This window comes from Dermacentor andersoni, chromosome 11 (assembly GCF_023375885.2).
Source record: "Dermacentor andersoni chromosome 11, qqDerAnde1_hic_scaffold, whole genome shotgun sequence".
NCBI classification, from domain to species: Eukaryota; Metazoa; Arthropoda; class Arachnida; order Ixodida; family Ixodidae; genus Dermacentor; species Dermacentor andersoni.
In genome coordinates, this window is record NC_092824.1 from 68,090,173 (window position 1) to 68,115,148 (window position 24,976).

At 41.8% G+C, this 24,976-nt stretch overlaps 1 protein-coding gene across 24 annotated transcripts in view; it reads right to left on the reverse strand.

The window, feature by feature from the left end:
• LOC126517704 (uncharacterized) overlaps positions 1-24,976 on the reverse strand; it is a 317,963-nt gene that overhangs the window by 256,270 nt on the left and 36,717 nt on the right. For 18 of the 24 annotated variants that reach the window (XM_072285412.1, XM_072285415.1, XM_072285408.1 and 15 more), the window contains 8 exons: positions 23,259-23,303; positions 16,789-16,827; positions 15,752-15,790; positions 13,126-13,164; positions 11,468-11,506; positions 6,795-6,833; positions 6,303-6,341; positions 4,261-4,299 (listed from right to left, as the gene is read on the reverse strand). In XM_072285412.1, the coding sequence (XP_072141513.1) occupies positions 4,261-4,299; positions 6,303-6,341; positions 6,795-6,833; positions 11,468-11,506; positions 13,126-13,164; positions 15,752-15,790; positions 16,789-16,827; positions 23,259-23,303 (318 nt within the window). The remainder of the gene's footprint in view (positions 1-4,260; positions 4,300-6,302; positions 6,342-6,794; positions 6,834-11,467; positions 11,507-13,125; positions 13,165-15,751; positions 15,791-16,788; positions 16,828-23,258; positions 23,304-24,976) is intronic. The other 6 variants (XM_072285416.1, XM_072285407.1, XM_072285409.1 and 3 more) reach the window with 6 other exon arrangements.

Below are 24,976 nucleotides of genomic sequence, written 5' to 3' on the forward strand. Positions count from 1 at the left end.
GTCATGTTACCGTACCAACTCGCGCAACTTTATATCCTTTTGCGAATAACTTGCCTATCTAATCAGCCATAAGAACCGCTCTCAGCTCAAGCCAGCGTAACCGCCCGACAGTGTGGTCAACCAGGAGGCCCTGTCGTCACTCTTGACGAAGCCATATTGGAACCGGATTCCCTCTAACTTATTGGGTAGTTTCTACACCTGCCCTTTCTCGGTATGGGCCATGTCGACCTCCGCGCGTTGTACCACGCTGACAAAGGTCACTTTAGAGAGAGCAACCGGTGCACTAAGGAACTGTCGTTGTTTGCCTATTTACTCCAGAAAGCTGAAGCGCGAATCTTAAAACGGACATGTGACTATAACCAGAATTTTTATAGCGCATGCATTATTCCCGCGACCTTAGTGTAGTTTTCATTCTGGCTCCGTCGGTCAATTTCTGCTCGTAACCTCCAAGATCTACAGACGTCCACGGGCGCGTTTACTTATTTAGAGGACATTTTTGGCATTCGAGAATCACTGCGTGTTCCGCGAGCCTGCACGTGGTAAAACTTCAGCATCAAGGAAAGCATTAAGAAGTGAAACACTCGGTATAAGAAACAATTTCGCGTTTCGTCCTTTAAAACATATACGGAGTATTTTATTTAAAGATTTGCGGTTTCGCTAAGGGTTATGACCCTTTCATTTCGTTCGGCATATTATCGTTAGACCTATACTAAACAGAAATCTAAGCAACATGTGCCAGCTATGCAAATCGTTGCCTAATGCCAACATATCGCGCAATAATGAAAATTGTTCTCATTCTTCTATTAGGAGGCTGGTAATTCATTTATTAGGAGGGAAAAACTTAGAAGGCAAGAATGTGGAGAAGTATTCTCTCCTAACTTGCAATACTTTGTAAGAGCACTTACTGTGCTTTCTGACTCCGTTGAAGGAGTACTATTTGGGAACTATGAAGTTTGAGTAATGTGAGTGTGATAAGGCCGCAGTATAAAGTGCATAAAAAATTCAAGCTTAATTTTCAATTGCATATACACAGTGCATTTAGGCACATATATTTCATCGCCATATCTTCATTTATTTACCCTGAAGGCCCAGCTTGGGCATTGCATTGGGGGGGGGGGGAGAGAATAACAATTGATATACGAAAGTATAAAGCAGCACGTATGTAAGTTGAATATCCTTATATGAAGTCGTACATGCTGTGCAACCTTTACATCTCTTCTCATTCGAAAGCATCATAGGAATGCCTTATGTAACCGCGCAAACGACAACGGACGAAGAAGGCAACACACAGGACAAGCGCGGAGCTGACCTCTGTGACCTGTGTGTTACATTATTCGTCCGTTGTCGTTTGCGCGGTTGCATAATACATAATGCATTCCAATATCGACCACCAACTAGCCCGCCTCTCCCTGTTAAACATGATAGGCCAATAATTCTTACATTATACAAACAATAATCTTACATCCTCTGACAACTGAAGAAATGTAAGAAACGTTAATGTTTCTAATTTCCGAAACTTTCATTAAGTGTTTGCTTGAACATAATATGGCCAGTTACTTCGGCTATATTACATGGGAGATGATTCCATTTCGAAATGGCTAAGTGCAGACATGAACACTGCAATAGTTTAGTCCGTGCAAATGATTGTTCGACCTCAAATTCGTGATCGATTCGTGGTAATTTCCTTTTGGCTGGTAAGACGTGTGCCTGAGAGCAGGTATTCAGGTGATGAAAAAGCTCATGGAAGAAAGTTAACCGAGATATCTTTCTTCTAGTCTGTAATGGGATGAGTCCTAGCTCATGTTTTATTTTGGTGATGCTTAAATGTCGTGAATAGTTACCTGTAATAAATTGCATTGCCTTATTCTGAAAAGATTCTAATTTGGTAATAAGATGTGTTTGGTGTGGCTTTCATGTAAATGAGGCATACGCAAGCTTTAAACGAAGTACGGTGGAATATGCAGTAAGCTTGGTATCACTATTATCCTGACAAAGCGTACGACGAATGAGGCCAAGAGATTTGCATGCAGCGGAAACAATACAACCCACATGATTATGCCAAGACAAAGTTATGAACACCTAGATATTTAAATGATTCTGCAGTTTCTAGAGCTTCACCATTAAGGCAGTATGTGTGCTTCGTAATTTCACTGCATGTAGCAAATCTCATAAGTTTTGTTTTTGAGGTATTTACGCTCATTTGCCAGTCTCAGCACCATCTTTCAATCCCGTTCAAATCATTTTGTAATTTAACACAGTCAGCCTTACATTTTAATGGCCGAAACAAAACGCAGTATTCGGCATATAACCGGATTTACCCTGACGAATATATATACCCTCTATACCCTGAATAATATAATTTATATAAATTAAAAACAGACTGGGCCCCACACCGGCACACCGGACAGAACAGGTTCAAATGACTAACGGACATTTTTTATTAGGACGGCTTGTCGTCTGTTACTTAAATATTCTTTAACCCAGTTCATTACTTTTTCGTCCACTTTAATCAGCTTCATTTGATATATCAGGCGAATATGAGATACATGGTCAAAGGCTTTAGCAAGATCTACAAATATGTTGTCAGTTTGTCAAAGTTCTGAAGGTTGAGGTGAATATCTGTAGTTCAAGAAGCTGGGATTCACATGACCGACCTCGCTGAAAACCATGTTGTTTTGCAAATAGAATGTGGTTGCTAGTCATGCACTGCATGATTTGTGAAGACGTGTTCAAGTAGTTTGCATACAACAGACGTAAGGGATAGAGGCCTATAGTTTGTTAGCTTGTTTTTGTCGCTGGTTTTATATATTGGTGTGACGTGTGCCAATTTCCAGTCGTTTGTAATTTCGGTGGTGCCGAGAGACTGTTGAAACAATAGCGTAAATATAAGAGAATTGTGGTATGTCATTTTTAGTAGCTTAGTGCAAATACCGCCAGGACCAGGAATAGAAAACGATGGCAAACGCTCAATAGCTTTCACAATAGCGTCACTTGTCACAGTAATACATTCCGTAAACGGAGAACTATCAGAAAATTGTGTTGACGTATCTAGGGGCATTTTGTCATTAAATATACTACAAAAGAATAAATTAAACCGATCAGCAACATCCATGAGATCAATTGCAGCACCAGACTCAGTGTCAAAAACAGGTAACTCTGTTGTAGGTGCGGGAGAAATGACCTTCCAAAATTTTTCTGGATCTTTTTTTAGAAATTGCGAAATATCCTGTTTGAAAAACTTATATTTGGCAGCCTCAGTATGTAATGCGCATTTTTATGACAGTCATTGAGGAAGTATACACACGGCACAATGTACTGTTGTCCTGCACTAGAGGAAAATATTGGTTTACTAGACATCTATCAGGTGCTTTCCGAAACTTAGGCAAAGGGTTTGAAACATGCGTAAAACGCAGCTGCATAAAATCAACCACCCACTGTTTGCCATCGCGTGGCACGGCTCATGGTGTTTTTATAGCCCGCCTAATCGGTTAATTAGGGTGGATATGTAAAAAAACCAATCTTACATTGACATTCGCGCCAATCGGGTTTTGTTACGTCGCAGAGGAGGTTCACAATCAACGGATCCAGTTTTTTTAATGGCAGCGCACCTTCTGCGCGTTACATTTTTCGGTGACTCAAGAAATCCCACGAAGCTTCAAATAAAGACACGTCGCTTCCCTCACGAGCTATCGCAACGCTCTCCATCATGTTACAACTGTAGATAGCCCGCGCGCGAATCATGGCGAGTTCATCGGTTGACGCTCCCAGCATCGGCCTTGCTGTGCGACCGCTTCTTCCACGGCTGCGCGCACAAAGGACCCGGCACAGTCTCTAATAAGCGATAGCCACGCCAGCAGCCCACCACATGCATCGTTCGCACGGAACACGGTTGAAAGCGCTGTAATACTATATAGCATTGTGGAAAAAAGAGCACTACACAGGATCGGCATTGCCATAAAAACTGGATTGGTTGTCTCGGAACCCTCTGTACAACCAAACGAGACGTACTTGCCCTAGAGTTAGCAATAAAAATTTTCCCACATTCATTATTGATTAAGTATCTTGTTAGGCTGAATGTAAACATACTGTGAGGAAAGGCACATAACGGCAGACAATATCTCGCCGGTTTCACCCAGCTGCGGTTTACCGCTTTCTTGTTAATAAATAACTGACTGGAATAACGTGAAGCGCACGCTGCAATTATACTTAAGCATATATGCTACTAATCCTTAAGGGAAGAATAGCTGTTGTAGAACTCACTTTGCCAGGTCGTGAATGCTCCGTCCCGCTTGTTCCAAGCTAACAAGAGAGAAGTTTATTAAGCATATTTTTATATTATTGCAATAAAGCTTTTACGTACGACCCAAGAGATAGCATCTACCTATGTGAAAGTAGACTTAATGCCCAATGTATAGGTTGCGTCATTAAGTTGATATTTTACTTCAATATGAGTGCAGTGCGGTATGTCTCTCTTGAACAATTGTCCAGAAAGATACATTTTCATGTGTAAACTCAAACCAGAGTATTAAAGGCTTTGAATTTCCGTGTGTGCTATGCACTTCTGAATCTTGGCCGGATCGAAAAGAACACTATCCCCGCTTGAAATCGAAGCGAATATTTGAGCAATTAACAGTTCTTTTTTATTTTATGTAATACCTAATTACATGTTGCAAATTTCAAGTTCGAGCTAGCGTTGTATGAAAGATAGTGAAAACCCCTACCAAAAACAACATAGGTAAGGAAACTTGACATTCCGGCTTAAAGTTTTTGACATATTCTTTTTCGATTGAGTTTTCACTCTTCCTTTCGTTCAACATGCTTCACAAGTTGTCGTAAGACTTTTAATTTCATGCAGCCCATGAATGTGTAAAGCGTGTCGACATCACAACTATATCTGAGGGTGGCGCAAACTTTGAAACTGCTGTTCCCAAACTGTGGGAAGAAAGGCTTTGACCTCACACATAAAATTCCGTTTCTGTGCCTCAGAAAATGTTTTGTAGAACGATTAATGCTTACATCAGCGCAGTTGGCCGCATTTTTTATTGTACTTATCTCCCAAGTGGCGCTATAGTTTCTGTTTTAGCAGACATACTTTAAAATGTGGCTCCTATTCGGAAAAATCAACATGTGATCCAAAGTTAAAGGCAACGAATGTTTTGCCTTGCAAAACATTTGCAAACTTTTGCTAACGAGAAGGTTACTTAGTTCCGCTTCTTGTGCAAGCAATATTTGATTAATCTAGCTGACTGTGGTAACGTAGTGATATCTTCCGCAGGTGGCTATATGTAAATTCTTAAATATAAAGAAACGATCAAGATTTGTAGTAACGCTCTCCCATAGAGCACTTCCCTAGCGAGCGCTAATTTGAATCTAGACGTTGAGTGGGTTCTTTTCGGTATGTGCATATTCAGCACAAGACTGCAACAAGTCTTACTCGCCGTTCGCAGTATCATACCTGTAGTAAAAGAAAAACATGCCTCCTTGAGTCAATGTAATGTAATATTCTTTTTCACTGGTTCGCACAAATATCTGCCGTAATTGGTAACTTGGTGAGACGACCCGGTGACAAAAACGAACAGAATCCGAAAAGTAAAAAAGAAGGCTTACTAAATGTGTCACCCTTAGCTACCTGTTTTGTACCTCATGAGCGTTTCGACGTTGGCACAAATCCGGGAGGTGTGCCTGTCATTCGCGACATCAGAGCAAATCGCTTCGAATCAGCTGACCTTGCTTAGGGTGAAATACTTGTCCCAAATGCGCAGCAGACTTTGCTTTAAACCCTTAAGCTTGCACAGATTTAATATGACGCGCCGGTGACATGCGCACCAACATAGAGTTCGGTAGAAGTAATAATAACAACACCTGGTTGGGGCATGTTGCACATGGCAACGCTCAGCCCGAATAACAAGTGACGGAAGAAGGCGAACAGTGGTGATATTGTCTTTTATACCATTGACGCTGTTTCGCGATTCAACCGTAAGGTTTGTCGGGTTTCGATAAATGTCAACGTGTGTAATTCCAAGTAAACGTTGTGTACAACTCGTGCCTCGAAGCAGATGCCTGAGTTGTCACAAGAAGAAGAGTCTAAATATCACGACTGCGAAGAAAGAATGAGGAATAGGACGGTTAGCAGTGTGTTCAATGGAGCTGGTTGTTCCATCTTAGAATATGCCTGTTGATATATTCACAGAGCACCGGACAGCGCTCTGTCCTGTGTTTTTAACTTGCTCTTCCTGTGTTGCACTGTTCCTGTTTTTATCCTAATGAATAGGACCTTTGGAGACACCGTGTCGACCACTCACCGTGCTTCCTGATGGCGATTCTGGAGTGCCCTTTGTAATCTAAAAATGAAAGGTTATATATGCATGTAGCAACTAGCTGAATGAAAGCTAAACGAAATTGCTATCTGATTAAAAATACAGGCAATATGTCTAATAAACAAAAATAAATAATTTTTATAAAATATGTCATACATGAAAAGGAACCTTTGTGGCCTTTCCGGTAAAATGAGTGGGTTGTCTGCGTTGTTTTATTCTTCAGAATGAATTACAGCAGGCTGTCATTGATGGTTCAGAAAAAGTGATCAGAACAAGCGGATAAAAAAGGCGATAGAGCTTGATCTCTTTCGAAAACCTTCTTTATATCAGACCTAATGTTTACGCGACAGACCATAAGCTATCGGTATGGTGCCGTAATCAATGTGTTATATTTACTTCACTGTTATATTCGATGACGCTAAACAAGTGTAAAGGTTAAGAGTTTTTACAAGTGAAAGTACATTACTTGAAACTCACCCCGCCTGGTTTCGTGCCCTCACTGGATTCCGTGCTAGGCTGTTAAAAAAGAAGTGAATAATGTAACTCATTGTTTTTTTACACCAACGCATTCAAGCTATACTTTCCCATATTCACAGAACAAGTAAACCATACAAGAGTTCCATTATATGAGCGCCTGCTGATATGCAGTTGAATCAAATACACACAATTTTTCTGCTAGTACGCAACTAGCTATCAGTGAGGTCACGTAGCACCTTTAGCGAATTACAGTTTGTCAATAGTGTCCCAACAAAAGCCAAGTGACGCCATTTCGATAGATTATTGGCCCACTATTGTGGGTGTTACAGCGCAAAATTTGCGCGGTATCCTTTACTTTCTTTTTTTATTCAATGCCAATGTGAGCAAGAAACAGGCCAAGATTTTCTAAAAAGATTGCTCTTGTAGCAGTACTCTGTCACGTTTCCTCTACAATTTTAAAGCTTTTCGCGCTTGCGTCGAGTCATTTTTGGCTTTTTGCATGAACATATATGGAAAAATTTTCCCGCCATACTTCGCTGCCTTTGTCAGCATATCGCGAAGGCAGCTTAACGATCACGCCTCATTTCGAAAAAAACTGTATATTGGTTGGTGCGGAATTTTAGCACTCAACAATTCTTGCACAACTTGAATGCGTACCCTCACATAGCTTATTGTCTATCGGGATCCGTGTCCAATAGGCATAAATTAAAAAAGAAGGTGAAGGGCCTAATATACTCAAAATTGCTCTCAACACTGAGGCGTCATGCATGAACTGCTGAAAGTTAAATAACAACTCAATCACACTTCTTATTACCATGTAAGAGGTTTGGCTGTTATTACGAAGAGTCAAACAATTTATTACTGTGTCGGTGGCATGCTTTGTAAGCTGCTTTGTACGTAAAGCACACGAGCTTACGATTTCCTATGCAATACAGTTTATGAACAAACTGCGCAAGATGTACCTCTTACCCTAATTAAAGGAGGTAAGTCTACGCAAGAGGCACGAAAAATTCTCAAGAGGCGCTGTGAAGCTATAATGAGGTCGAATGGTAGAGGGAGGTGCTTTGAGGAAAGGACAGCAAGTGTACAAGGTACAAGCGTAGAAAGACAGCCGATATCTCTGTGCTTTGTAGATTTGCTTCGTTCAGGGCTGCTGTGAAATCGTAGCAGATGCCCTGGTACCGGGTGTCGTGTTATAGGCTACCACAAAGGTTGAGCCATATTACACCTTAACTGGATTTTATTCTGCAGAAAACCTTTTCATATGTCTATATATTTCTTCGCTCTGTCTTTCATCTCGTGTTTCTGATTTTCGCAGTGCAAACGAGTTTTCTTTGTAACTTCGTGCAACCGTGAGGTGAATGAAACTTTGTCTTTTTCGTGGTCTTTCCTCCACATTCGGGCTGCAGCATAACTCATTTGCCACATTGTCTCCCTGTGCAAGAAGGTGTCGATTAAATTATTCTCACGCTGGGATTCGCTAGCTTCCTGGTTAGCGCACATGATAGAATGAACGGCCCGGAAATGTGTTGATCCCGCGTTCAAGTGTTGGACCAGGGCATGATTTTCATCAACTCAAAAGCTTGCTTTCTGACAAACATTTGCGGGTTCTCATTGTACCTTTGCGTTTCAGACGAGCCGATGATTATGTTTTTTTTTTTCGCTTTCATAAACTTTTCTCCGCCTTGCTGATTTCCTGAGAGCTGATGTGCCATATTCTCATGTTTTACTGAACATGTCAGTGTACCTGCCCGGTGTTGTACACTTTTGTAGACAACTGGTAACTCTTCTATACTTAGCAAGCATGTGCAGCGTGTCATTCAATATCCTAATAACACTGAATGAGCAGAAAATTTCAGCTTGGCCTTAGAGGTGCATTATTCACTCTTATTGTAATATCCCTCAGAGAAACGAATCTCTGTTAGGAAGCGGATCCTTACTTTGAATGCAGTTGTACTTCTCCCGAGGAAAATGGCGATCACACAATTTCATACCTTTCAAGGGTTTACAATGCAATTGTTTCGTGACAGTTTCTTCATGTGTATTACCCCCTACCCAAATATGAGACAGTAGACCACAGCCTCGTTTTAATTTGAGCTAATCAGTTAAAATCAGTCGAAGCTCGCGGATGTGAAGAAGCTGCCACCTAACAAGTTTAGCAATCAATAGCTTTTTTTTTTTTCAACACGACGCTGCTTTCGCCATAGTCTTTTGTGTGCATCTTATTTGAAGCTTTTCCCGTGTTGTTGGTGGTCGTAAAATGTTAATTTGACAGTTTAAGTACTAAACATATTAGGACGCACTGTTTCTCTGGAAAACCAGCGTTTCGATCATTCCATTACAACCTCATCAACTGTGTGACATTTTTTTTTTTTTTCTTTGAGAATGTCGCCCTCCAAGGTTTTCTGTAAGCAAGCTCATATCATGCCCTATATAGGACACAGCTCTCTTCGAATTTTGTTTTTCGTGCTTTAGTTCATACTGAGAAAGCTGCCGAAGATTTGTAATTGGCAGAGCAAAAACTAATGACAGAGAAATTAGAAAGCTGATGTTTGTAAGATTTATTGTAACGTTTCCTTGGCTCCAGTCTTGTTTATTTTTAAACAACGGTTCGCTGAAATGTGCGCTAACAGAAAAAAATGTTTCCTTTGATTCCGGCATTAGAAATATTGTAATGCTCACATGCTTGCAAGAGAACCCGGTTTCAAGAAGCAGATTCATGCTCTTCGGTCTTGTGGGCACTTGCACACAGCAAACACATTTTCAGCTACAATGTAGCATTGCTGCACTTCAACAACAGACCGCTTTTTGTCGTCCGCTTGCATCACGCTAGCCGCAAACGGTGACTACATCTTTGATATTCTTAATCTATTTTACGTTATCTATATCTCGTTGTAATATATTCGGGCCAAACGCTGGTGAGTGACTACGTTCTGCTTGGCCTTACAAACGTTTCCAAGGATAGTTAGCCCCTTAGAAATGCAGCCACGTTTGATCTTGTCGACTATAGTTATAATTGTGTCATGAAACATTTATTGATTCCTATATGCTCCCAAAGCGAAATAAGCAGATGCGGAAAAAAGCAGATGCAGTTACTGCATCTGCCCTTCTCATGCTGGGCTATGTCTACATCTGCGCTTTCCATCACGCCAACGGAAGTTATTTTAGCGACAGAAACCAGTGTCCTCTGCAACTATATTTTTTTCTATTTTGCCTATTTACCCCGGCAAGGTGAATGGCGAGTCTTAAAACGACAAGCGACTCCAACCGCACTTTCTGCAACGTATGTGACGTAATTGCAGCCTCACCGCAGCCTTTTTCTTGCTGCGTCGGTCAACTTCAGCTCGTAACCTCCAAGGTCAACTGATGTCCGCGGGCGCGTTTATTATGTTAGAGGACATTTTCGGCATTCCAAAAGCACTGCACGTTCTGCGAGCCCAGCTCGGCGTCGATGCACGTGATATAACTTCAGCATGAAGAAAAGCATTAAGAAATGAAACACTCGCTATACGCAAGAAGTTCACGTTTTTTCATTAAAAATCTTACGGCTTATATTATTTAAAGATTTACAGTTGGGCTAAACGTCACGACCGTTTTATTCCATTCGGTATATCGACACAAGACCTATGACAAAAATGCAATCAGCCAACATGTGTCAGCTGTGGAAATACGTGCCTAAAACAAACATATCGAACAATATTGAAAATTACTCTCATTTTTCTAATACGAGGCTGCTTATCTCTTTAGGGAAGGCTTAGGAGTAAGGATCGACGGCGAATATCTCAGCAACCTTCGGTTTGCCGATGACATTTTTCTATTCAGCAATATTGTAGACGAGTTACAACAAATGAGTGAGGACCTTAACAGAGAGAACGCAAGAGTGGGGTTGAAGATTAATATGCAGAAGACAAAGATAATAATGAATAGCAGGACAAGAGAACAAGAGTTCCCGATCGCCAGTCAGCCTCTAGAGTCTGTGAAGGAGTACGTTTACCTAGGACAATTAATCACAGGGAACCCTGATCATGAGAAGGAAACTCATAGAAGAATAAAAATAGGTTTGATTGCATACGACAGACATTGTCAGCTCCTGACTGGAAGCTTACCATTATCATCGAAAACGAAGGTATGGAATCAGTGCATTTTACCGGAGGTAACATATGTGGCAGAGACTTGAACACTGACAAAGAAGCTTGAGAACAAGTTAAAAACCGCAGAAAGAGCGATGGAACGAAGAATGCTAGGCATAACGTTAAGAGACACAAAGAGAGCGGCTTGGATCAGAGAGCAAACGTTTATAGCCGATATTGTAATTGACATTAACAGAAAGAAATGAAGGTGGGCAGATCATGTAATGCGCACGTTAGATAACCATTGGACTATTAGGGTTACAAAATGGGTATCAAGAGAAGGGAAGCACAGTCAAGGAAGGCAGAAGACTAGGTGTGGCGATGAAATTAGGAAATTTGCGGGTGCTTTTTGAAATTGGTTGGCACAAGATAGGGGGAACTGGAAATCGCAGGGAGAGGCCTTTCTCCTGCAGTGTGCATTAAATAAGCTGATTATGATGATGGCGATGATTAATCTCTTTAGCAAGAGGCGAAGATTTGCAATGCAAGGATGTGGAAAAGAAATATTATACCAAACTTGCAATACTCCATCAGAGCACTTACCATGCTTCCTGATGGCACTGAAGCAGTGCTCTTTGTGACCTATAAAGTTCGAGTAATGAGAGCGTGTTAAATCATCAGTATCAAGGGCAGAAAATGTGAAGCAGAATCTTGAATTGTGTATCCGCTATTTGGTTAAAACAGGTTGGTTGGCTAGTCGGTTTGAATCCTTTATAGAGTGTGTAAGCGCGACCGAACGAACATGTAGAAATAAATAGGTACACAAAGACAGCGCTCTTCTGTGTACCTGTTTCTTTCAACGTCCTCGTTCAGTCGCGCTTACATGCTTGATCATGTGCGCTTCGTATGCAAATAAGTAAATGTCATTACCACACCACATTTTTATGGTAGTTATTGAAGAGGTCTGCACACGACACAGGCTACTCTTGCCATACAGTAAAGGAAAATATTGCTTTATATTTCCTTTGTTGCATATACTAGCTACCAAGTGCGTCCGGAAACTTAAGGTCATTGGTTAGTTCCCCAAATTTAATTATGACACGTTTCATATTCGCAATTAGGGCCTGTTGGTTTTATCACGTTCAAGAGGAAGTTCAGGAACAACCAGTTTTTTTTTTCAAGAATTCGTTAAAAGACTATTTGTGAAATTTTTTATGCTCTTGCTTGTTGAGTTGTACTGGGTTTCTGTCTCTACATACAGCATTTATTTCTCAATTTTATCATTTCTTGCTTTCATGCATTTTTATGTTTTCTGTTCCGTTATGTTTACCGTTATTTCTTACTTGATATACTTATTCTATTTTTTTTTCAGTTTCAGTTTCAGTTTATTGATGCGTTTGAAATGTTTACAGAAAAAGTAACTCTAGGAGGTCCCATAGTCAAAGACTGAGGAGGGGCCTGTTCGCACTGCTGCTAATCCTCGTATTATTTAAGTGTAATCTTCAACGAAGGTCCCGTTGCAGCCTCGTACTTTGGGACCCTCGTCTGTATATCTTAAACGCTGTAATTAACATACGATGTAATAATAATCATAAACTGATTTGATTTCATTTGATTTGGTGGCAACGTACCTCCTGCATTTTGCACTTTTCGGCAGTTAACGAAAGCCCGCGAAGTACTAGATACAGGCACCATCGTGTCGCTGCACTCTTAACCGTGTTTTTGAGTGAATCTAGGGTACGCAAAAGCTGTGGTTAATTGAGCACCTTCCGTTCATAGCTTCGCACATACAGTGTGGCCGCTGCTTCCACGGCGACAAGCGGAAAGGACCCGCCGTTGTCTCTAACGAGTGATAACCAGCCCACCACATGATTTGTTCGCACTGAACACGGTTGAAAGCGTCGTAATATGACGGTGCATGGTGGCAAAAAGTGCCTCATAGGAGCTACACCGCCACAAAAACTGGATCGCTTGTTTCTGAATACCCCGCACAGCCAAACGAAACCCACCTGGCCCTAAAGGTGCTGCTGAACATTTTTCCATAATTAATCTCGGTTAAAACAACTGATTAAGTTGGATGTACAAAATATTGTAAGGAACGCCACATGACGACAAACAATTTCTCGCTGATTTCCCCCGTGTATGGTTTACCGCTATTTTTTTAATCGTTGACTGGAATTACGTGAAACGCACGGTATAATTAAGCTTAACCATATATGTTAGTCATGTTTAAAAGGAAGAATAACTGGGGCAGAACTCACTTTGCCGGGCCTGGAATGCTCGGTGCCTCTTGTTCCAGACTAACAAGAGAGAAGTTTATTATGTATACTTCTTTCTTTTTAAATAGCGCAACAAAATTTTACATAAGGCACAGGAAAGAGCATCGACTTATATGCAAGCGCGCATGCTGCTCAACGAATAAGCTGCTTCATCAAGTTTACATTTCACTTAAATATCAGTATAGTAAGTCTGTTGAAAAATTGTCCATCAATACACATTTTCATTTGTCAACTCGAAACCGAGTATTACATATTTTGAAATTTATTACGTGCAATGCGTTTTTGAATCTTGGCAGAAATGTTAGAAATGAAATTTAATGAGAGCAGCATTCCGGGTAATTCAGTAATCCATTACTTAAATGATATTGCGCGAAAAAAGAACTGACACGGACGTGAGAGAAGACCACACACCAAGCGCAATGGTGTGTCGTCTTCTCTCACGTCCGTGTGATTTTTTTTTTTGCCGCGCAATATCATTTCAGTAATTAGAAATGAAACCTTACATGTGAGCAATTAACAAAATTTAATCTTTTGCTTTCAGGTAATTATTTTATTACATATAGGAAATTTCCAATTCTAGCTAGCGTTGAATGACTTATGGTGAAAACTCCTACCAAAAACAAGGTAGGTTAGCAAATTTCAGGACATCTCAGGTTAAAGCTTTTGACGTATCCTTTGTGGCTGGCATTCTCACTGTTTCTTTCGTTCAACATGATTGACAGGATGTCGTAAAAATATTGATTTCATGGAGGCTATGAGTGCGTAAAGCCTGTCGACATCAAAATTTTTTCTAAGGCTGGCGCAGACTTTGAAATTGCTGTTCCCAAACTGTGGGAAGAAACGCTTTGATGTATTACAGATATAATTGCGTTTCTGTGTCTTAGAAAGTGTGTTCTTGAAGAAGTAATGCTTACAACAGCGCAGTCGGCCTCATTTTCGATTATGCTAATCTCATATGTTACGCTATAGTTTCTGTTTAAGAAGACGTGCCTTAAAGACTGGCTCCTATTCGGAAAAAAACAACTTATGCTCAAAACTTAAACGTAAGGAGCGTATTTCTTTGCAAAGTATTTGCAAACTTCTGTTCACCAGAAGGTTACTTAGTTCCGTTGCTTGTGCAAGCAATATTTGATTAATGTAGCTGAAGAGGTAACGTTGTGATATCTGCCACAGGTAGCTATCTTTACATTTTTAAATAAAAAGAACGATCAACAATTCTAGTAACGCGCACACACTTCCCTAACTAGCACTAATTTGAATCTATAAGTTCCGTTGGTTCTTATGGGTATGTGCATATTCAGCACAAGACTGCAACAGGTCTTCACTATTTGCCGTTTGCAATATGATGCTTGTAGGAAGCGAAACACATGTCTCGCGGTGTCAGTGTGTTGTATTGTCCTTTTTCACGCAGTTCGCCCTTGTTCACGGGTTCGCACAAGTATCTGCCGAAATTGGCGGCATGATGGGACGGCCGGGCGACAAAAATTAAGAGAATGCGAAGAGAGCAGAAAAATAAACACGCCTTAAAAAATGCGGCTCCGTAGCTACATGTTTGGTACCTTATGAGCATTTCGACGTTGGCACAAATCTGGTAGGTGTACCGGTCTTTGGCCGCACTTAAGCAAGTCGCCTGGAAGCAGCTGACCTTGTTTAGGGGAAAAACGTGTCCCGTGCATGCGACAGACTTTCCTTTGGACGCTTGAACGCGCATATAATAAAGTTGACGTGCCGGTGCCATACGCATCCACATTGCACTAGGTAGAAGTAATAATAATGCCTCAAGGTGTATGTTGCACATTTTTTATTTATTTATTTATTTATTTATTTTTTATTTACAAATACTGCAGGCCCTATTCGGGCCCAAGCAGGAGTGGGTACATACAACAACGTAAATTACAACTGCCAATTAGCAATTAAGAACACAACGAAACATGTACATACATCATTGTAACACTATACGTAACAGAAATAAACATGAACATACAACAGTGCAATACGTAAACAAAATAACAATGAAAAAGCGTAACGCAAGAGAAACTGCTTTCATTGCGGCAATTTAGAGGTCAAAGAAAAGGTTATTTGAAAGCTGAACGAACGATTGTGTTGTATTAGCGTTAACTACTTCTTCGGGCAATTTATTCCATAGTGAAATTGCATGGGGAAAAAGAGAATATTGATGGATGTTAAGGTTACTAAATGGTTGCTTAATTGTTTTGTTGTGGTTTATATACGAGCAGACGCATGGGGGGCTCAGGTAAATAACATTCACGCGCTATTTTGTAGTGACCATGGTACAGCTGATATAAAAATTTGACGCGATGATAATAATAAATTGATGATAATAAATTTGATGCACATGGTAATAATCAGGCCGAATAACAGGAAATCCATGAAGGGGAACTGTGGCCATGGTGTATTTTCTTTTCTACTGTTGGTTTCGATTCAATCGTAATTGTTTCCCGGTTTATGTAATTCCAAGTGAATATTGCGCGCTACTGGTGACCTTAAACATACTCCCGTGCCTTCAAAAGGAGGAAAGTCGAAAAGCGATGTCTGCGAAGAAAGAATAAGGAACAGGACCTTTGGAGACACCGTGTCGACCACTTACCGGGCTTACTGATGGCGCTTCGTGAGTGCTCCTTGTAACCTGAAAATTAGGCGGCACATATTCATGTAGCAAGTGGACGAACAAAAAATTAAACAAAGTGCTATCTGACTAAACATAAAGGCAATATGTCTAATTAACAATAATAAATAATTTTTATAAAATGTGTAATAAATAAAAAGCAACCTTTGTGGCCCTTCCGGCAAAATGAGTAGGTTGTCTGCGTTGTTTTAGTCTTCAGAATGAATTACAGCAGGTTGTCCTAGATGGTTTTGTCGGATGGTTCTCCACACTAGTGGAGAAATAAAAATGCTAGAGAAATTCTGAGAATTGGGTACTAATGTGTGATCATTCTTTGGCTCTGCAGCTATTTCCCTCTCGCTTACTTATTTAGCTACCTTACGCATGTTTACTAATCCCTACCAATAATGTACTGTTACACTATCATAAAGATAACCAGTGTTAACTTGATCAATTATGCCTTTATTTTCCTGGTATACTGCAGCAACTGAGCCTTAACGCCGTCAAAACCAGATTTTTTTTTTTCATTTTTGCCGCACCGCAGCTTTATTTTTTTTCTTATTTTTCTTACTTTTTCTTCTTTTTTTTTACGACCGTGATACGGCAACGGCGACGTATCCAGTTTTCTCTTTTCTTCTCTAACGCTGTCAGTGGTCTACTGTAACATTATTGTAACGATTACGCGTGCTAATTTGTCGAATTATGTATTTATTTTGCAGATGTAAGACACAAAGGGGCATATAAGTTGCTGGGTGCGCGGCAAAGAATGCTTGCGCATTAAAGAGATTGTATAATACGCTCTTATTAAACAACATTCTTTATTTCAAAACGAGAGTTTCCGCGCCGGACCCACAGGCGGCAATTAGCTATCGGTATAGTGCTGTAATCAATGTGTTTTATTTAGCTTACTTTTACATTCGATGACGCTAAACAACTCTAAACGTGTTTACACTATAACCATTACACTAACTATAACTATGAGAGTGTTTGCAAGTGAAAGCACATTACTTGAAACTCACCCCGCTTGGTTTCGTGCCCTCACTGGATCCCGCACCAGGCTGACAAAAACGAAGAGAATAATGTAAGTAATTCTTTTTTACACCAAGGCATACAACCTTTACTTTTCCACATTCACAGCATAAGTATACCATACAAGAGTTCCATTATGTGAGCGCCCACTTGTACGCAGTCGGTTCGAATGCACAAAATCTTTCGGCTGATAGGCCGTTAGCTTTCAGTAAGAACATGCAATACCATTATCAAATGACGATTTATTGCCAACAATGAGCAAGTAGCGCGATTTCCATGGAGATCATCGGCCCACTATTATGGTGGTGGTGGCGATAAACTTGATTTCTGCTATTTACAGGAGAGCTGTGAGCTGAGCCCTAAGGGCCCAGCCCTTACAAAGTCTAGGAGGGTCCCTAGTCCGGGACCCCCGTTGCTTCTGCAGCGGCTTCGGCTCGGGCCACCAGGGCACGTTGGTCCTGGAGGGTTGAGCAGCCGAGCAGGGCGGCCCCCCCAGTGCTCTCGGGTAGGGTAGGGGTTTGGGGGAAAAGCAGGGTTGGAGGGGCATGCCCACACCATGTGGTATGTGTCCGCAAACACCTCCCCACAGTGCGGGCACTCGCCCGAAAATGCCGCACTAATATGGGGCTAAAGCACCGAATTCACACGGTATACTTTCCGACTTTCATCCAATGCGAATATGAGCATAGAACGTGCAGAGAATTTCTAAAAGGATCGCTCATATAGCACTCATCGATTCCTTCTTGGCTTTTCGCACAAATATAGACAAAGAATTCCTTCCACCATACTTCACTGTTTTGGCCAGCATATTGCAATATCGGCTTACGAATTGCGACGAGGAATGCATAATGTCTGGCCTACGTGAAGTGCTCCACTTTAGAACTAAACAATTCTAGGACAACTTGGATGTTTACCGTTACAGAGCTGATTGCCTGTTGGAATCCATGTCCAATGGACAGATAATATTAAAGAAAAGAAAACGGGATAATATACAGAAAATATTGCGTGACATCTACGCAAGAAATATTAGCTGGAAATATTATTTCCAGCTAAGTCAAACTTGTTATTATGATATACGAGGTTTGAATGTTGCTAGAACAGTCAAACCAGTTATTACTGTCTAGGTGACAGGCTGTCTGAGCTGCTTTATATGTCAAATACCAGAAATTACATTTCTTTAGTTGAGTTCATCACCGAACTCGGTGACAGTGAAAAAAGGCAACATTGCGCAACAGGAATCAAACATTCTCTAGTGGCGCTGTGAGGTAACGGTGAGGTCCAAAGGGTCGAGGGAGGTGCTTTCAGGCAACGACAGGAAACGTACAAGGTCAGCGCAATGGCAACAGATATTTCTGTCGTTTGTACACTTGCCTCGTTCAGAGCTGCCTTCAAATCGTAGCAGATGCCTCGATGGTTGCTGACGCATTATACGCTACCATAAAGGTTGAGCCATACTACGCCTTAACTGGATTTTGTCCAGCAGAAAACTCCTTGAGCTGTCTATTTATTTCTTCGCTCTGTCTTTCATCTTCTCGTGTTCCTAATTTAAGCAAACGAAACGATTTTCTGTTTTAGCTTTGTGCCACATCCGGGTGGAGGAATTTTTTTCTTTCACGAGCTTCCCTCCATTTTGCGGGCTTCCCCAGAACTGATATGCTAAATTCAATGTCCCTGTCCAGGGAGCTGTCGATTAATACGCTCTCGCGCTTTGATCTTCCCGCTTGCTGATTAGCGCTGATAATACAGTGACCACGCCGGCGTCGCGTCGGGTCCGGTTTCCAGTGTTGGAACAGGACAAGAGTTTCGTCAACTGCGAAGCTTTCCTCCTCAGAAACAAGCAAGGGTTTTCCTTTGTACCTTTGTGTGGCAGTCGAGTGTATGATTATTTTTTCTTTCATAGGCCTTTCTCCATTTTGCGGATTTTGGCAGAACTGATTTGCCATGGTCTAATGTGTTACTGAAGACGTCAGTGTACCTGTCCAATGTAGTACACGTTTGTAATGAATTGAAAATTATTTTAGTTAGCAAGCAAATGTAGCATGTCATTCAATATTGTTATGAGCCATCTCAGCTCCGGACGAAGACGTTGTTGTTACATAGCAGACTAAAAAGAGGATGAGCTTTGCTTTGACCCACCATTTTTGGTTTTGTGTTGCGATTCGCTGGCACAGTCTAAATGTTCTATCTAAACCCCTTTTGACATCTGCCAGTTACATGTTTGCGGATGGTGGTGGATGTTCCTAACAATGAATGCACAAGAAATTCCAGTGTGACCTTAGAGCAGAATCATTCACGTTGTTTATAGTACTATCCCAGAGAGAAACTAATCTTAGGTACGGAGCGGATTCTTTCTTAGAATGCAGTTGAACTCCCAAAGAAAATGGCAATCAAACAATGTCAAACTTTTCTAATGCTTGCAATGGAATTGTTTCGTGGCAATTTATTCATATGTGCTATTATCTACCCAAGTAATGGCCAGTGGACTGCAGCCTCGTTTTGGTTTGAGTTAACCAGTTAAGAACAATCGAAGCTCACGGATGCGAACAAGATGCCGCCTAACAAATTTGGCAATGAACAGTTTAGTTTCAACACGATGCTGCTTTCGCCTGAGTCTTTTGTGGGGACCTTAATTGAAGCTGTTGCAGAGTGGTGCTTGGTCGCAAAGTGTTCGTTTTACATTTTTGGAGCTGAAAATTATAGCACACTCTTCCTCTGGGAAATACAGCGTTTCGAACATTCCACTGTAACCTTAAAACCTGGGTGGCATTTTTATGCCTCTTTTATAATCTCGCATGTAGGGTTTTTTTTTTTTCTGAGCAAATTATCATACTGCCTTCTCTAGGACACAGCTCTCATAGAAGTTTGTATCTTCCTATAATAGTAGAGTCCTGAGAAAGCTGGCGAATATGTATAATCTGAAGCGCAAGAACAAAATGACAGAGAAAACAAAATACGTTCACAAGTTAGAACATTTCCTTGGTTCTTATTATGTTTATCTTAAGACAACTGTTCGCTGAAGTCCGCCCCAACAGAAGACTAATTTTATTTGATTATGAAGTTCGAAGAAAGTTATGGTCACGCGCTTGAAAGAGAACAAAATTTCCAGGAGCAGATTCGTGCTCTTCTGTCCGACAGGCACTTGCAAAATGCAAACACCCACTTTTAACAGGGAGAGGCGGGCTATTTGGGGGTCGATATTGGAATGCATTACGTAACCGCGCAAGCGACAACGGACGAATGAGGAAACACACAGCACAAGTACAGACAAGCGTGTTTCCTTCTTCGTCCGTTGTCGTTTGCGCGGTTACATAATGCATTCCAATATCGACCACCAACTAGCCCGCCCCTCCCCGATATGCTACTTTCTAGTTCAATGGACCCTGTGCTATCCGCGCTTGTCCTGCGTGTTTCCTTCTTCGTCCGTTGTCGTTTGCACGGTTACATAATGCATTCCAATATCAAACACCCACTTTCAGTCATAATACACCGTTGGATCACTCCAACAATAGACAACATTTTCTTGTTCCGCTGCACCGGACTGGCCATAAATGGTGACTAAATGTTTGATATTATGTATCTATTTTGTTATCTATATATTGTAGTAATCTGTTTGGGCCGCACGCTAACGTTTGACTACGTTTTGCTTGGCTTTGCAAATGTTTCCAAGCTTAGTTATCACCTTAAAGATGCAGACACGTTCGATATACTCTACTATAGTCATAACTGCGTCATGAAACTTTTATTATCGCCTCATTGTTCGCAAAGAAAATTACCCTCAAATAAAAAAAAAATGACGACCATTCCACTCTGTGAAGATGGAATGGAAACGAAAGCTGACGACAGTCAAAGCTCTCAAACGAAAAAGCAATCTGCTTTCACTGCCATTCCATCTTCACAAAGTGGAATGGTTGTCATTTCTTGCTCGTGGTAGCAATTGTCGTTTTCGTTCAGCATCGCGGGAACGTTCTTCGTCAGCGGACGTTTCGCGCCGGCGCCGGTTACATACTCGTCGCTGTTCCCTCCGGCGCTCCTCGTACGCATCTTGTTCTTAGTGTGCAAATTATACGGGTCCGCCCCATCGAAAGCGCAGCCGTTTTTAGCGCCGACACCTCTGCTGCTTGTACGCTGCGATAACCTTGACGTTACGCTATTGTTCACGGCGAGCGTTCTACTCTGTTGCGCATTTTGACATCTGCGCCGCCGCACTGCATCCGCATGTGTTTGTTAGAAATGGCTGAGTATGTTTCTGTTGCCGCACGCCGAAAAAGCTACAGAAGGTTAGCCATATACAGCTTTCGCTGTAAAAAAGTGCAATAGCGCTAAGAGTAAATTCATAAATCTACTTAGTTATTCCTCTTTATTTAGTGTTACACGTTTCTTTTTGAAAAATAGCTGTTGTTGCACGCAGAGACAACGGTACTCTGCGAATGTTTTTTATCGTTATTGTTCAACGCAACTCTGTCTTGGTGATTGGTCTGGTCTAAAAGAAAGTTTAAGTAGATGTTATTTGATTTTGCGCCCTGTGAACTGTGAACGTATGTAGACGGGGGAATTAGTTCATCGTAGTCGAGATTGTATTCGGGACTTTTATGGCATTTCTTGCGCGCGTGAATGCAAAACCGCGATCGTCTCACAGCTGTCCCTGCTTGTTCTTTCTGCTCAAGCTTTTCCATCTGAAGCTCCTGCCTTCAGAAGCACACTCATGACCTGCTATCCTGCGAGGTAAGCCATGAGACAGTAAAACCAAGTTCCGCGTGACAAAAAGCTTCACAGTTTCTTCTGAGGCGTTTGTCCTTTGCTCATACCAATCGGGCAGTATGTTAAGCGAATACCTTCCTTTCATAAATTTGCAACATCGGTTCTACTGGGCTCCTGTAAGTTCTGAAGCTAACTGCGTCAAGGACTGCACGCAAGCCCGTAGCAGCAATGTGGACGAAGCTGTATATTATGATTTTATGCTGGCACACTAAAGTAATGGGAAACCTGTTGCAGCCATGAACATGCATTAATTTCGAACACGTTTCTTAAGGTCCTTTTATACAATTACAGGCATACAGACCATGCCGTCAGTTAAGGTGAAGTTACGGAAGTTAACTAAAAGAACTACATTATCTGTGCTTCCGCTGGAAACTAATTCATCTTTTTCATATCGTAACAACTTCAGATCCGACCCTATGAAGCCAACGCACCATAGGTAGAAATGAAGCCATTAGCCTTCACCTCGCCTGCTCGTTGCTCCATTAATATGCAGTGCCTCGGTACCCTTCATTGTTCTTGATTTTGACATTGCAAGCTTTATCAGAATCACTAGGACATCTTACTGAAAACATGTGATACATCGAACCCTCATTGAAACCAATATTTCACTTCTATCGAATGGATACTTGTACAGTAAGATTTGCTTGTTCTTAAGGCTTGAGTGCGCTAATTTTCTGAAGCTTGGCACTGCGCGCAGAAATGAGGGACGCACCAGTCATAGAAGTGAACGCTGATTATTACTTACGTTTTAAAGAAGAAAAAATTAAGGGAATTAGCAAACACAAGAACTAATGTAATATATGTGACTTCACAGGAGCGGCTGGACGTTTCAAAGTTATAGTTTACACATGGTAGATTGATGTATTGCTGTACTTTAGTACGCGCTGTCGAATGTAGTCTGTCCTGCGAAGAAGCTGGTTATTGGCATACTTGTTGAAGAAATACGCTAATGTCGGGACTTCCTTTTTCTGTACTCAAGTATTTTTACCATCTATTTCTCACGCGCTACTTCATTGTATGTACCGAAGATGAATCTCATGAGGTGTGTTATATATATATATATATATATATATATATATATATATATATATATATATATATTACTTTGGAAAGGAGGGGGGGGGGGGGGCGGCTCGAGCATCAGGAGCAGGTTACGCTGTAATAAGTTTGCATTGTTTATTGCAGAACTCGACTGCAGGATCACCAACCCCTGCATGTTTTTACATCTACGCATTATGTCCCGTTATTATTATTGCATACCTTCACCCACTGCCTTGAGGCACACTCAACAGCGTTCCGCGGAAACTTCCCTCAGCTTAAAAGATCGCAGTACAACGCGATTGGTATGCTCTTCTCATAACGCTCTTTTGCAGCACACATGAGCACCCAAATTGTTTGTGTTTGCGGCTAAACCATGATTTTCGCCTCCCGCGACTTTTAATACTGCCAATTAGTTTTGTTGCGGTACTTGCAATTTTATGTGCCTCGTTTGTCAGTTAACTTTTATGTCCTGCCGGACAGACATAGTGTCAGCAGCGGTTTTACAGTGTTTTCAATCACACCTAAAAGAGCTTCTGAGTTTGCTGCTAACACGGCCTCCACTATGCCGTTGCAGGTAGACGTGCCTGAAGGTTGTGTATGAAGTTACCGCGCACAGCTATGCACATTGCAAAGAAGTCGTGGTTGTATTTGTAGTGCTTACCAGCATGCTTGAATAAGCGCCAGCTGCCAGTGTTGTTCGTTGTTGCTGGGTGGAGTGGAGACGAAGTTCTGAAAGTGGCTGTATCTTGTGGTTCACCTTGCGCGTGTCAGTATACTGTTTTGCACATGCATCGTGTAAATCTGTAGGATCTTGGCATGCAGAAAGTGAACATAAAAAGGCTCGCAATCTGTGACGCAAATTTGATGAAGCACAGGAAGCCTTAGCATGAGCGGTTCAGTGATGCGCTCATGTGTACGTTGCGTCATATTTGCCAATAAGACGACCGTACTGGGAACGCCGCTCAATATTCACGTTGAACGAAAGCATCCCACGCTACGCTTCATTTTTGTCCGGTTAGTGTGCGCTGTTTTTGTTACAAGTGACCATGTACCATCTGGTCCAATGGCAAGCTATCTTGAAGCGCCACTGTTTTTGAGGCTAACTTGAATTTATGTCGAGAGTATCAGTAATAACCAGTAATTTTTAAGGATGACTCAAGGGGCATGCGCATCGTCACTCCTCTGTGATGTATGCCTAAGTCCAGACAACGCATGGTACACGTGAAATCTTCCAAGTTCTCACCAAAGCGCAGAACTACCATGTTCATAATTTATGCGCCGTGACACTTTAGTTTCCTTGGACCACTGCTAACACCCACTGCGCAGCAGTTTATGGGCTACATTGCAAACAGCTCTTCCTTCTTTACGACGTAACTTGTTTTACGGTAGATGCGCTGTTTTCACAACCACCCCTACCCTCTCACTGGCTCTCTAACGGTTCCAGTATAGTTGTCCCGCATACCACGTGTGGGACAGTTGCGGGTGAGGAGGAGGGAAAAAGGGGAGATTTCCTGACTGGAGCGATGCACCAACTAGCGTTCTAACCACAGTTGATGTCGTGTATTTTTCCCCCTATCCCTTATCCCTATTTCCTTATCCCTTCCGTCCCTTTTTTTCTTGCACACGGTGTCCGGTAACGATCCACTACGGTATCTAGTCGTTTGAGTGCATTACGAAATCTTGCTTTGCTTGTCGTTTCTGTATAGCGGGTAGCCCGCTGTCTGCGACAGCACGTCGACGCCGAGCGACATTGTCGACGCTGAACGACATTGTCGTCGGACAGAACTGCTTCGCGCTCGCAATACCAAGCGTTGCTTGTTAGAATGTCCTGAATTTCTGCAAGGGAGCGAAGCCATCCTTGATAGGCCGAAACGTGGTTGGCTGCGTGCGCTACCACGGGAGACATGCGTCATCTTTCCACCGTATATTCGGGAGGGAAGTGTTCCTCCTCCTCCTGAATTTTTCTGAGGGAGCCGATGCATTCAGTGAGCTGTAATGTTGAACAACTAACGCTAAACATCGTCGCCAGCCGTCTGATGTGTTATTTGATATTTCCGTCAGATACGAGGGGAACTTGGAGAAGTGCTTGCTAGGATTTTGCCTGTAGCGCCTCCTTTACCTTCACAAGCAGCGTTGTAAAAAAAAACACGGATAACGCTATGTTGTAACCCTGTTAAATGCTTTCCGTTGTGCTTTAAAGGAGACGCTCGGGTGGTGCGATTTCCGGCCATCTTTTGCTAGGCTAGATGCCACGCTCGTAGCTAGCATCCTCCTCTTCTTCCTCGAAAAGAAGCAGCGTACTTGTGGCAGCGAGTATAGTAAGTATTGTCTACATAAGTATAATAAGTATGCCGTCACAGGCGAACGAAGATGGCGAGC